General features: G+C 39.6%; 1 protein-coding gene across 4 annotated transcripts in view; it reads left to right on the top strand.

The window, feature by feature from the left end:
• ANO4 (anoctamin 4) overlaps positions 1–14,164 on the top strand; it is a 110,177-nt gene extending 96,013 nt beyond the window's left edge. For 3 of the 4 annotated variants that reach the window (XM_063133727.1, XM_063133726.1, XM_063133729.1), the window contains 5 exons: positions 3,182–3,329; positions 8,679–8,786; positions 10,777–10,882; positions 12,344–12,544; positions 13,560–14,164. In XM_063133727.1, coding sequence (XP_062989797.1) covers positions 3,182–3,329; positions 8,679–8,786; positions 10,777–10,882; positions 12,344–12,535 — 554 coding nt within the window. In that variant the 3' untranslated portion in view covers positions 12,536–12,544; positions 13,560–14,164. Of the gene's footprint in view, positions 1–3,181; positions 3,330–8,678; positions 8,787–10,776; positions 10,883–12,343; positions 12,931–13,559 lie in introns of those variants that run through there. The other variant, XM_063133725.1, reaches the window with a different exon arrangement.
• Positions 14,165–14,169: the final 5 nt, after the last annotated feature.

Genomic DNA, 14,169 nt, shown 5'->3' with positions numbered 1-14,169 from the left:
AAGGAAAGCAAAAGGCAACAGTGATAGGGGGAGATATGCCCAATTAAATGCAAAATTCCAGAGGTTAGCCAGAAGAGATAAGGAATTATTTTTAAACAAGCAATGTGCGGAAGTGGAAGAAGACAATAGAATAGGAAGGACAAGAGACCTCTTCCAGAAAATTAGAAACATCGGAGGTAAATTCCAGGCAAAAATGGGTATGATCAAAAACAAAGATGGCAAGGACCTAACAGAAACAGAAGAGATCAAGAAAAGGTGGCAAGAATATACGGAAGATCTGTATAGGAAGGATAATAATATTGGGGATAGCTTAGACGGTGTGGTCAGTGAGTTAGAGCCAGACATCCTGAAGAGTGAGGTCGAATGGGCCTTAAGAAGCATTGCTAATAACAAGGCAGCAGGAGACGACGGTATCCCAGCTGAACTGTTTAAAATATTGCAAGATGATGCTGTCAAGGTGATGCATGCCATATGCCAGCAAATCTGGAAAACACAAGAATGGCCATCAGACTGGAAAAAATCAACTTATATCCCCATACCAAAAAAGGGAAACACTAAAGAATGTTCCAACTATCGGACAGTGGCACTTATTTCACATGCCAGCAAGGTAATGCTCAAGATCCTGCAAGGTAGACTCCAGCAATTCATGGAGCGAGAATTGCCAGATGTACAAGCTGGGTTTAGAAAAGGCAGAAGAACTAGAGACCAAATTGCCAATATCCGCTGGATAATGGAGAAAGCCAGGGAGAACATCTATTTCTGTTTTATCGACTATTCTAAAGCCTTTGACTGTGTGGATCATAACAAACTGTGGTAAGTTCTTGGTGGTATGGGGATACCAAGTCATCTTGTCTGCCTCCTGAGGAATCTGTATAACGAACAAGTAGCAACGGTAAGAACAGACCACGGAACAACGGACTGGTTTAAGATTGGGAAAGGAGTACGGCAGGGCTGTATACTCTCACCTTATCTATTTAACTTGTATGCAGAACACATCATGCGATGTGCTGGGCTTGACGAATCCAAGGCTGGAGTTAAAATTGCAGGAAGAAACATTAACAATGCAGATGACACCACTTTGATGGCTGAAAGCGAGGAGGAGCTGAGGAGCCTTATGACAAAGGTGAAAGAAGAAAGTGCAAAAGCTGGGTTGCAGTTAAACCTCAAAAAAACCAAGATTATGGCAACTAGCTTGATTGAAAACTGGCAAATAGAGGGAGAAAACGTGGAGGCAGTGACAGACTTTGTATTTCTGGGCGCAAAGATTACTGCAGACGCTGACTGCAGCCAGGAAATCAGAAGACGTTTACTTCTTGGGAGGAGAGCAATGACAAATCTTGATAAAATAGTTAAGAGCAGAGACACCACACTGACAACAAAGGTCCGCATAGTTAAAGCAATGGTATTCCCCGTAGTAACCTATGGCTGCGAGAGCTGGACCATAAGGAAAGCTGAGCGAAGGAAGATAGATGCTTTTGAACTGTGGTGTTGGAGGAAAATTCTGAGAGTGCCTTGGACTGCAAGAAGATCAAACCAGTCCATACTCCAGGAAATAAAGCCAGACTGCTCACTTGAGGGAATTGTATTAAAGGCAAAACTGAAGTACTTTGGCCACATAATGAGAAGACAGGATACCCTGGAGAAGAGGCTGATGCTAGGGAAAGTGGAAGGCAAAAGGAAGAGGGGCCGACCAAGGGCAAGATGGATGGATGATATTCTGGAGGTGACAGACTTGACCTTGGGGAAGCTGGGGGTGGCGACAGCCGACAGAAAGCTCTGGCGTGGGCTGGTCCATGAAGTCACGAAGAGTCAGAAACGACTGAACGAATAAACAACAAGTGGCAGCTAGGAATGTATTCACTTTAACAGGGTCAGCAACACACATTTATAGCTGGGAGTTGTAGGACCTTTTCTGTCTAAACATGCATAAGATTGAGCCCTTAAGGGCACGATCCTGTCGATTGTGCCCTTGGACATTGGGCGCCCCCCTAACGCGGAGGCATCTAAGGCGCAGAGCAGGAGAAGCGATGGAGGCGATCTCCACCTCTCTGTCCTCCTGCTCTGCAGATTTTGCTAGACTGGCCATTTAGCCTGTCTAGGAAGGGCTTTTCAAAGTGGGAAGGAAGAAAGCTGGAAGAGGCTCAGGATAAGTCATATCCTGGCCTCTCTGGTCTCCTCCTCTCCACACCCACTGGAACGCGGAGGGCAGCCAGTGTGGTTCTTTCCGTACCAGCTGCAAAGAGGCAGGGCGGAAGAATCCAAACATCAGGGACCATAGGACTGCTCTAAATGTTTTTCATAGCAGCTCGAATCAGCATTTCCCTTTTTGGGGTGAGGGGTGAGTGGGTAACTAGTACAATTCAAAATGTTTGAAATGGTGGGAAGAAAAAATAAATCAGTATTTCTATTCTCCTAATCTTCTATTTGAATATAGAAGGGATGGTAAAATGAATTACCAATCTGAAAATGACTATCTACCTACCATTTCCTAAGCATATTTAAATCTAGCATCACTTTGGAAAATGCCCACACACATAATATCCATTAGCAGAGTCTTGATTAGCTCTTCTTTCCTTTTTTGCTATACATGCATATTAATCTCACATCACAGAAGGGGTTTTGTTGCTTTTAGAAGCTCCTCCCTTAGAGAAGTAAGACTCAACCTGTATGTTGTGTGTGGTAGTTGAATGTTTTGTGGCCTTATTAGTTGATGGACGAAGGACAGAGCTTCCTGTTAAACAATGGGAAAATGTGCCTATTCGTTTGGGACACAGCAGCAGGAAATATTAGAGAACATCACTGCAGACTAATAGTAGAAAAACATGGCATAATAACATGCAAACCTATGCATGTCTACTCAACTCAGAAGAAAGTCCCACTAAATAGAATTCCCTGGAAATAAATCCCATGAGCTCAATGAAGCTTACTTCTGAATAGGTATGTAAAAGATTTCACTGTGTTAAGAAACACATGTTGACTAAGGAGATTGTCCTATGCATGTTTAGACAGAAAAAGTCATGCAACTCCCAGCACTGCTGGCTGGGGAATGCTGGAAATTGTAGGACTTTTTTCTGTCTAAACATGCATAGGATAGTAATTTATAATCACTTCCAACCACATTTGCATGTTTGCATTCTTATGTTGTTGCTTCTAGACACACAGCATTTTTTCCATTGCACAGGAATCTGGTATGGAATTTTGGAAGGCATCGGAATTCTTTCTGTGATCACAAATGCATTTGTTATCGCTGTAACTTCAGATTTCATCCCCCGGCTCGTTTATGCTTACAAATATGGACCATGCGCAGGTCAAGGGGAAGCTGGAGAAAAGTAAGTTTTCTTTTTGCAAATTGGTCTTAGTCCTGCAAATTCCCAAAAAATTACACTGCAGTGTGTCCTGCTCCCAATTCCATTTTTCTGCATCCTTAGTGGTATTGCAAAATTATCCAGCAATTCTGGGGTGAAAAGTAGTGGAAAGAAGCCCAACAATAAAAGGAGACCAACTGTGCCATTCTGTTAGGACAAATGATGTTGCCATAGCAGGAACTAGGTTCTGAACTATGAGCAAGAGAAAAATCCAAGTAAAGTTACGTTTGTGCAAGCGATTTTGCATAACTCTTGTGCAACCCATTGGGCATTCCTATTGTGTAATTGTTATACAATTGCTTGCACCCATTGGCAACCGCTTTTGCAATGGAAAGATTCAGCAGAGCTCCACTAGCACTATTGGAGTTTGCAGAATGTCACCATTGGATACTGCCCCAAAGCCCCAGAACACCACAGGCACTGTTATTAAATATTGTGTAGGAAAGCAATAAAGATGAACAGTAAGGCATCACTAGACAATGTCTTAGCAAGGACAAGCATGCTGATTGCCAAAAACTGGGAGGAAAACCAAACAGTAGGTGAAAGAAAATGTGGCATGTGATGACCATGTTAAAATTATCCACAGTTTTCAAAGCACTGGGCGGGACATGAGTATACAATGAATACTATTAAGTCACATTGGGGGGATATTGTAAATATCCTAAAGAAAATATTTGAACACAAACATTCTCAATGGACAGAGCAGGCTTACTATATTTGTGGCTCTTATTTGATTTATTTATGTCTTAGAATTCACGCATACAAAATCACAATAAAATAAAATCATAACAATAATGTAAAATCACAAAAATAAATAACAAAATATATTTATGTATTCTCTAATTAGGTTCACATTAACTATATATGTCCTTTCTATTTTTCTATAAAATACATTTTTAAAAAAAATACCTAAAATTATCCCCACACTGAGTGTAGATAACTTGTGGAAGAGGATGAGCTGAGTGATCTATATGTCTGAACGGTGGGAATCAGAACCATTGAAGTAATACTCGGCCTTATTTATTATTTATTTTTTAAAGTATTTTTGTCCTGCTCATCGGCCAAAAAGCTCCCAACCTCAATCCTTGGGTGATTTATTTCCATTCTCTTCCACCCATTCCCTCTCTGGGTCCTAAACGTCTTCGCGGTGCTGTAGTATTAGCATGTAGAACAGCTGGAGAAGGGTTATTGCTCTTGCCCACTGTGTCTGTTGCCTGGCAAAATGACCTATGAACAACCCACGGTTCTGGATTTGCATTTAATGGCCCAGTTTGCACATAATGTGGCACCCTAAACAGACATGAAAAATGAATGCTAAGGAGCACACAACTATACAAAAAAATTATGATGAGTGACAAACCATTACATAGGAAAACATTCAGAGTAAGCAGAAATAAGTGAATTGAACAAGTCTGTACAACAAACATGTGCTAGAAAACCAATATAACCCCTAAACAGCCCATGAGATCTGATTGGCTGGTCAACCATTCCAACAACCCATACTCACCAGGTTCACACATAACAAGCTACAGCACGCCCCTGCTGCGCCCAAATATTCAAAATAGTGATGGCCACTGCAGTAAGAAACACCATGGGGAAATTCAGCTATGAATTCTCGTTACGTGTGAACCGGGTCAATGATAATTCATGGTTTAAATAATCCAGAGTTCACCACCCAATAACAAACCATGGCTGTTAGAGAAGAACCTAAACCATGGGTTAGCTAGTGATGCTCCTTGGGGAGCTCCCCAAGTGCTCCTTGGGGAGCACTTGCCCTGTGAGCACTCACCCCGCCACTGCAGCCTGTCCCCACAGCAGGGACTCTGCCCACCCTGAATTTGGCTCTTAAAGGCCCTAATAGCACTTGGGTTAATGGTGGCTACCATTAGCATGCAGGGGGAAAATATGCACTTTCCAGAGGCTCCAGAAACCATGCTTCCCCTCACCCCATGCCGATGGGGGTCTTAAAGGCTCCATTAATGCAAGGTTAACCTTGCGTAAATGGGACCTTCAAGGCCCCCATCTGTGCAGGGTTGGAAGCATGCTTCTTGGAGCCTCTGGAAAGTGCATATTTCCCCCCTCCATGCTCATGGCAGCTGCCATTAACCCAAGTGCTATTAAAGGCCCCCAATGCATGATTTCCCCCAAGCTAAGGAAATTGTGGCTGCCATCAATGCAGAGCGGGTGGAAAGGGCATGATCCCGGAAGCCGTATTCAAGTGTTCTCGGGGATTGTGAGCACTTGGGCGTGGGTCTGTCCTCACACCAGCCATGTCCACTTGGGTGCATGAGGACCAGACGAGGGTGTCTGCTGCCCTTGTGGACCTGAGTGGACGTTCGCAACATCTCTAGGGTTAGCATTATATGTGAATGAGGCCAGTCTCTGCCTTCAGGCCTACAAGCTAAAGAGGCTTTCTTGGTATACTCCATGATATGCTCTAAAGTGTGGGCTGAGTGGCAAATGAAGTGGTTGGGCAATTCTTTCCCCAATGGGCAAACTATAATCAGAAGTTGTTTTTGAGGAATGACTATGCTGAGAGTCCCTTTGCTTTTTTTCATAGGTTTTCTAGCACTTATCTTTCAAGTCCATTCATTCAACCAACCAGATATGTGGCTCCTGTGATTTTAGCCAGTCCATACTGAGTTTTAGCCACAATACAGCTAGCTGAGTCTGTTCTATAGCAAAATAGAAAGAAAAAATATGGTGCTGGTGAAATTTATATTTGCATTTCAGATTGACCCTTAGTTTTTTAGGCATTATGTTGCGCTTCCCATGTGCACATTAACACCTCTACCGAGTTAAAAATAGGTTTCACAAAAGGTGTTTTTCATCAAGCACTTAGATGTATTATATTTTCTCTTTCTGGTGCACAGGAAAGGTTTTTGCTAATGGGGGCGGGGTTGTTTTTGTTTCATTTTGGGCATATTTCAGATGTCATTGCAGTTTTGTCATAGTGGCAGAAAATGAGCAGTTGCAGACTGTGATTGACAGCCCCGCTAACTCATTAGCTTGTCAAGGATTTGGCACTTCAGAACATGCTAGAGGGGAAACAAATGTTCGTTTTCATAATGAGTTGCATCAAAAAAAAAAAAAAGAAAAAAGCCATTAATACAAAGTTGGCTCTGATTGTGAGCAGTTGAGCTAATATTATGTGAAGTTACAAAACACTCAAAACTTGCCTTTTTGCTTTTTTTTTTGGTGTTTGGAAGGAAATTTGAAAGTGTGAGCTTCTTCAGTCTGCTTTATTAATTCTGCGTGGTCTTCAACAAGATGGGCCGGAGCATAATTTACTGTGATGTTAATTAACTTGCCACTGAGGTGTATAGGAGAACTGGAAGAAATATAGAGTATGAAACAAAAAGCTCTGAAATTTAGTGGCGATTTAGTGGAATCAGCAGAGCTGCATCTTACTTGCAAAATGGTTGTGAGCATTAATATCATTGGTATTTATTCATAAGTGAGCCTCAGTCATTTTTGACTAGTGTTTTGACTATGTTAAATTCATTTCTGAGGTTTGGTCACTGGTGGGAGTGTTCCCAAAATTGACCTGCCATGCCTGCGGGAAAGGTCTTATATGAGAATATGATTTAAAAGTTTTTTGAAGGATGCACGCTGTGGGCTGTCCACTCCTGCTATAATCTTTTTGGAGGGAAAACGTGTGTGTGTGTGTGTGTGTGTGTGTGTGTGTGTAGGGACCACTCCTGGAAGATGCTTGAACCTCCTTCCTGGAAGATGCTTGGACACCCAACCAGCCACTCTCATTGTCTTTTGAAGACTTCCCTTCTCAGGTGGGAGACTGACCAGGCTCAGCAACCCCTGACTGAAGAGAGAACTTAGAAAGTGTGGATCAGGTAGCTTTCAGCTGGCTAATCTGCACTTTCAAAGGTGTCCCTTAAGTGAGGATCTGCCAAGAGCTCATCAGCTGACTGGATTCTCACTTCCAAAAGTGTCTCTTTGAAACTGGGAGGGATGTATTTTCCATAGAGCTTTGAAACTTGGTGAAATTAATCACCAGGCTGGATCTGGCCAATGCACTCAACGTGCCTCTCTGCTGTTTTTATTTTATTTTAATTTTTTTTAAATGAAGTAAGTTGGAGGTGTGTATCATTTTTATTTGTCCAGGTTGTGGAAATGTTTCAAAACCTTCATATTGGCTTGAGTGGAGGTCACATAAATATTTTGTTGTTAAGACCTGCTTCAACTGAGGGGGGCACATTTTACTAGCAACTTCACCTGCCTTTTATGGATCATTTGGGAGGGCTCATAAGGGGACAAAAATATTCATGTGCACCCTTCAACATTTTCAGGTAGTCTCATTCTCCTCCGACATTGGTATTTGTCGCTCCGGTTGGCTGCTGCATTGGTGCAATTTCAAACTGATCTTCTTTTCCGGGAAAGTTAAGCCAATGAAATCTGAATATTTGATGGCATCACTGAGCACAAATGAAGCTAACTTCAAGCAAGGGCAATTCAGTTATTCTGCTATAATTACATTTGCTTTCAGTGATATCACATATTCAAATTTTATTGGCAATATGAAAACACGTTTCCAGGTTCATCAGATGGCTGATTTGGGTGGTAGGGCGAAATGGCACCAATGTGACTGAAATGAAAGAGTTAAGCACTGAGTGTGTACAAACTGAACATTCCAGTCAGCCCTATTTGTTATAATAACTTTAAAATAAATTGTACTGTTCAGGAAGAATGCATTGGAATAAATAATGGGCTGGATCCAAACTTAATCATACTTAAGAGTAGTGCCATTAAAATCAATGGGACTGAAGTTAGTCATAACTAACTTGAGTACCATTGATTTCAATCGGTCTACTCTAAGTATAACTAAATTGGGATCCAATCCAATGTGTCTCTCATTGGAAGTATGAAAATCAACGTAATTTCCCACAGCCCTTCAGCTCACTTAAGTGTTGAAATGTTGTGCAGCTATGTTGTATCTCTGTACACCTTACCATGTATATAGTATTGCATGGATTCCTTTTTAAATAATGATATAACTACAATTTGCAAAAGCCATCAAATATCTTTTGCCTGAGATTATAAAAAGAAAACTACAATAACTACTTCTGTAAATGTTAGCATCTTTGAGTGCTTGATAACTCAACAAAAATCTCAGCAACTGATGTTTGGAGAAGGTGGAGTTTGCAGAGAACTATTTACTTAGCTCTTCCCAGAGTGCTCAGTATTAGCTGATGATCCAGACAACATGGACATGAATTATCAGTTTTTATAAGACGTCTCAAACACGCCTAAAGTAAAAAAGACAGTGTTCTGACTAGATAATTTTTTGTTTCCTAGGTGTATGGTTGGCTACGTTAATGCAAGTTTATCAGTGTTTCTAGTGTCTAACTTTGAACAGCGTTCAAATGGAAGTGAGTTCTCTGGCTCACCATTAAAATATTGCAGGTAAAGAAATATATGTGAAAATACTACCATGTGAATCATAACTTGTGTGCTTTGGACATTTGAAAATCCTAAACTACTACTACTACTACTTATTATGATGATTATTGCTACCAGAAAGTTAGCAGCTGTGTTTCTGTAGTGCAGGGTCTCTTGCACTACTGTATTTACTGGAAGTCGGGAGATCTGGGTTCTAGTCCCCACTTGGCCATGGAAACCCACTGGGTGACTTTGGACCAGTCACAAACCCTCAGACCAACCCACCTCACAGGGTTGTTGTTGTGAGGATAAAATGGAGAGGTGGAGGATTATGTACGCCACCTTGGTTCCTTGGAGGAAAAAAAGACGGGATATAAATGCAATAATATATATATTTTAAAAAATCTTCGACAGGAAAGAAGCCAAAATTGTAATCACTTTATTTCTGTGCTAGAATAATACAGCACAGCACTAATACCAACTGCTTGTCCCAGCTATCCGCCTACATTCTGACTTTAAGGCCAGAAGACAATTTAGGCGATGAAGAAATAGGATCTGGGCAGGGAGTAGAGAAGGGTTGAGGTAGGCATCGTAATGAGTAGAGCAAAAGATTGCCATTTACGATTTTATACAAGGATGATAATATGCAAATCTGAAAGATTCTAAGTTATGTTGCTACTTGTTTGACTTAAGTGGATGTCAAGACATTCAGTGGATCTTGGAGATTTGGGATGTTTGTGTAATTTGTAGTGGTTTAATCAACCCTTTCTGTAAACAAACATGACAATATCCGTCCCTTATTGTCAGCAGCCATCATTTGGTAGTCCAAGGGTTCCTGAAATCCATTGTATTGCACTTGACAGGTTCCAGTGTAGTGCTGACTGCTCCTCATCTCCATCCCTGCCAGTGCTAAATCAGCTTTCCCCAACTTGGTGCCTTTCCAGATGTTGGCCAATGGCCATGCTGTGTGGGGGGTGATGAGAGTTGTAGTCTGGAAGGCACCAGATTGAGGAATCATAATTATCCACTAGCGCAAGATCTCAGATCTGCATAAGCACATCAACACAGATCAGAAAATCCAAGGAGTTGCATTAGCATATTGGGAGAGAGGAGGTGCGCATGCAAGACACATACATAAACACACACACACCAAAGCACCCATGCAGAGCTTTTATGTGAACCCTGTGCCTCCTTACCCTACCCTGTACCTGTTTGCATTCTCTTCCCCTCCTTATTGTTTTACTATGATTTTATTAGATTGTAAGCCTATGCGGCAGGGTCTTGCTATTTACTGTTTTACTCTGTACAGCACCATGTACATTGATGGTGCTATATAAATAAATAATAAATAATAATAATAACCAGTCTGTTAGTGATAGGAGAATATGGACTAATTATACATTGTTTAGCACCATTACTAAGTTTTCCTACTTATTTGAAAAAGTAGCACAAGTAGTTTCGAAAAATAGAGAAGGACATGGTTTCCACAGGCCCTGAAGCCTAGCAAATTAATGATGGTACTAGATACACTGCTACACTCAGAACAAGACACTATTGTAAGCAGCTCTGTTTCCAATCCCTATTTCTCCATCTTCTCTCCTTCTATATTTCCTGTGATATAGAACTAGAGCACTGTCCATCAAAGAAGTCAGGAGAGGAGTGAGTACTGACAACTGTATTACTAGACATATGAGATGGAGCAGTTTTTCTCTGCCATTGCCTCATGCAGACTAAAATGAAACCTTTCAGAATCAAGAGTGTGTTAGAAATTCTGTTTAACACACAGGGGATGTTAAATTCTGTTGTATCATGTACACACAGGGGATGTTAATTTTCATAGAAAGCATCCTCATATTCTGGGGTTATGTAGGAACACCAGGGATCTCTCATGATCCTTTAATATTGGTTGTTAATGGACAGATTTCTCATACTGTTGTAATCCTATTGCTGATATGTAATGCACTAACTACATTGCTTTGAGATGGATAGGATTAATACCTGTGTGTCATTTTAGGTACAGAGATTATCGTGACCCTCCTCATTCTCCAGTGCCCTATGGCTACACTCTACAGTTCTGGCATGTCTTAGCTGCACGGTTGGCTTTTATTATTGTTTTTGAGGTATGGAACAGCTGTGCAGAATTTCAAACTTCATGAAATTTTAAAAAATTGAGGTTTGCATAAAATTTGCTTTCCTAGTATGAAGACAAAAGAAAGAATCTCTTCGTTGAATCTGTGCAACAACCCACAGGATAGCATAGGATGGTCAATAGTAATTTTAGGATTAAATCCCACTTCCAGATTTGGAATTAATTCTGAGGTAACCTCTAAACCTGAACATTGAATTGTAAATATCTTACCTTTGGTACAGAGAAAAATGGAGGGAAATATGGTAACTACCTTCTTTCTGTTTTGCAGCATTCTTGATGTCCAACTAGGAATTCTGTGCTAATGTAGAAAATTGTTTAAATGCTTGCAAATCACCGCATGCAATAATAACTCAGATTTTTTAAAAAATACTGGGTTATCGCAGTATGGTTTATTTTTGGCTTCTTTGTCTGGGTTGTTGGGGGAAGAACAAGCCAGAGTTCCTGGCTGGCATGTAAAGCTAATTAAACCATGTGTGGAAGATCCGTGCTTTGATTAGCAGCAGGAACATTCTGCCTCGTTAGGGATAGCGCAGTATTTTAAAAAAGTTTGGATTATGATTGCATGTGAATCAAGACATTGTATAATTCTATGTAAAAAGACTGTTAGTAATTACTACCTTCTTGTTCTGCTGTTTGTGTTGCATTTCATTAAATACTGTGTTTTCTGGGCCTTCATTTATGGAATTCTTCATTCCTTGGCTATTTTCTGAATGAGAGATATAGGCTGTCTACTTTGGATGGCTTTGATAGTCAAGATTAAGTTAATCTAGTGTGAAAGAGGATAAGTAGGTATTTTACACTTGTAATTTTAAGAAACTTTATATGTTAATATTTCTAAAATTATTGCAACAATGTTTATATTTTACTAACCTGAAGCCTTCAGGATAAGATAGCAAAAACACAGCTAAACAAACTTAATATTCCTATATCATTCCATACTGTTAACTGCAATATTCTATAACAGAATAAGTAAAGGAATAAAGTTAAGTATATTTAAATTCACAGTGATAAAGATCAATTGAACTTCAAAGTGATTAAATTCATCTGGATTGTGGATAAATACCCTTAAAATATGTATTTACACACACACACATATTCAACATACATATAATTTCTTTCACATTTCTTTAGTGAAATGACACTTATTAGCAATACTGCCCAGTAAAATACAGATCCACTGGAATGAATGAATGAATGAAATTAGAAATAGAGTTGCCCTTGATCTCTCAAAGATATGTAGATGTTCTAAATATGCTCAACAGAAATGCTTGAAAAAATTAAAACATGAAACAGAATAAAATCAAAATGTGTGTACTGAGACACAATTGCAAAGACTGTATTGTTATATTCCAAAATAGACTGTATATTTAAGTGTTCACTGTCTTGTTGAGGTTTGATGCTTAATTCACCCATTTTAAAAACTTTTTTCCAGCACCTCGTGTTTTGCATAAAGCACTTGATTTCCTATTTAATCCCAGACCTTCCCAAAGATCTGAGGGATCGTATGAGAAGAGAAAAATATCTGATCCAGGAAATGATGTATGAAGCAGAACTGGAACGTCTCCAGAAAGAGCGGAAGGAGAGAAAGAAAAATGGAAAATCTTATCACAATGAGTGGCCATAACTAAATTGGGTGAGTCTTTTTAAATGATATCAGTTCTACAGTGTAAACCAAATTACTCAAATAATTTGGGGAACTCCATAATACTTAAAATAATCAAGGGCTTAGATCATTATTTTGTAGTGGCATCAGGAAAGGATGCTTGAACACAACTGAAGTCAATAGTCTGCATATTTCCCCACATTCAACATATTTGCAACATCAAAATATTACATGATCTATCCTTGTATGGGTACAGCCAACCATACAATATTCTCAGCAGTGTACTATATCTCACAGAACTCAGTGTTGTCCTTTTTACTTTGGTGTGCATGCATTGTTAAATGCCTGGCCATTTATGGCTGCAAGAATCATATTTAGCCCTTCCCATAATCCAGATGCAAACTACTCAAACTCTACTTGAGAGAGATGGACAGATTGTTTGCATGTGCTTCCTGTCCCAGGGTGGGTGAGGTAGAGGGAAACAGAAACTTTTATGACACTGTCAATTGAACTAGACAGCACCATATCCAACTGAATCTGGCTCGTCGAACTTGAGCATTATGGGAAGAGGGTTAACTAGCTATGCAATTAGCATCACATCTAATTGGGTCACAAGTCATGGAGAATGGGTAATGTATGGTCAGAAAACCTGTGCCATAGTTCACTCCATTTTTTTCATAAATCAGTGATGGAGAGAAGGAACAGACAAATGGAGAGCACTATGATGTATTGCTGCCATTATCATCAATGGACGGGCATAAAGTCTTTTGGATCGTAAGTAATTTGTCAAGCTTGATCATGGGCCCTGCTTCTGTGCAGCAAGTTTCTTCTAAGTCTTATAATAAATTTAAATGCATATAAATTGCAGCCGTCCAATGACAATAACTGCAGTATTACACCCAGTTACACATGTTCAAGTTCCATTCATTTTACTTGGGATGTGCATACATTAAGTTATATTCTGGCAATTTGGGTTAATAATTGAATACATGTGCTGGGTTTTTTTAATTGGATACTATACTTTTGTTGTTGCTTATATCTCCAGGTAGCAGACCTATTTTCTGTTTGCTTATTCCAATTCCACAAGACACTACCTTCAAGAGAATGAAAAAAGATGCAACCTCAATGCATGCCACAATTTGACATAGCAAACAGGGCAAAATATTTCAAGGAGTTTACTACTGTGAAATCATTTTGCAATCTGCGTATGATTGCTATTCATAGACCATCCTAGACAAAACAAGCATGCAACTCCAGTTTTTAAGAAACTTGTATACCGTGGACTATTTTTCAGCCTGTTTGCTACTTATTTGCATTATGTTCCATGTCACTTTTTCAACTGTTCAAATAGTAAATATACATAAAAATTCTGGATACTTTAGTGATGCCTGTTATAATAGCATCTCCCACCAAGGTACAATGTACATCAGACACACTGTTTACATATCTGGATATTTTTTTCTTTTTGGGGGAGATGTTATATATCATACCTATGTATAATATATATAAAGTATATAGATTGTTTATTTGTAAATAGCAAAAAATTAAAACTATGGTGAAGAATGTCAAATTTTCACACTTTAAAAATATCATCAACATAAAGCCATGTTTAGCGCTTCAATAATGTGATACAATAAACTTTAAAATAAATTATG

Source organism: Elgaria multicarinata, chromosome 9 (assembly GCF_023053635.1).
Source record: "Elgaria multicarinata webbii isolate HBS135686 ecotype San Diego chromosome 9, rElgMul1.1.pri, whole genome shotgun sequence".
NCBI classification, from domain to species: Eukaryota; Metazoa; Chordata; class Lepidosauria; order Squamata; family Anguidae; genus Elgaria; species Elgaria multicarinata.
This window is presented reverse-complemented; position numbering and strand designations above follow the sequence as displayed.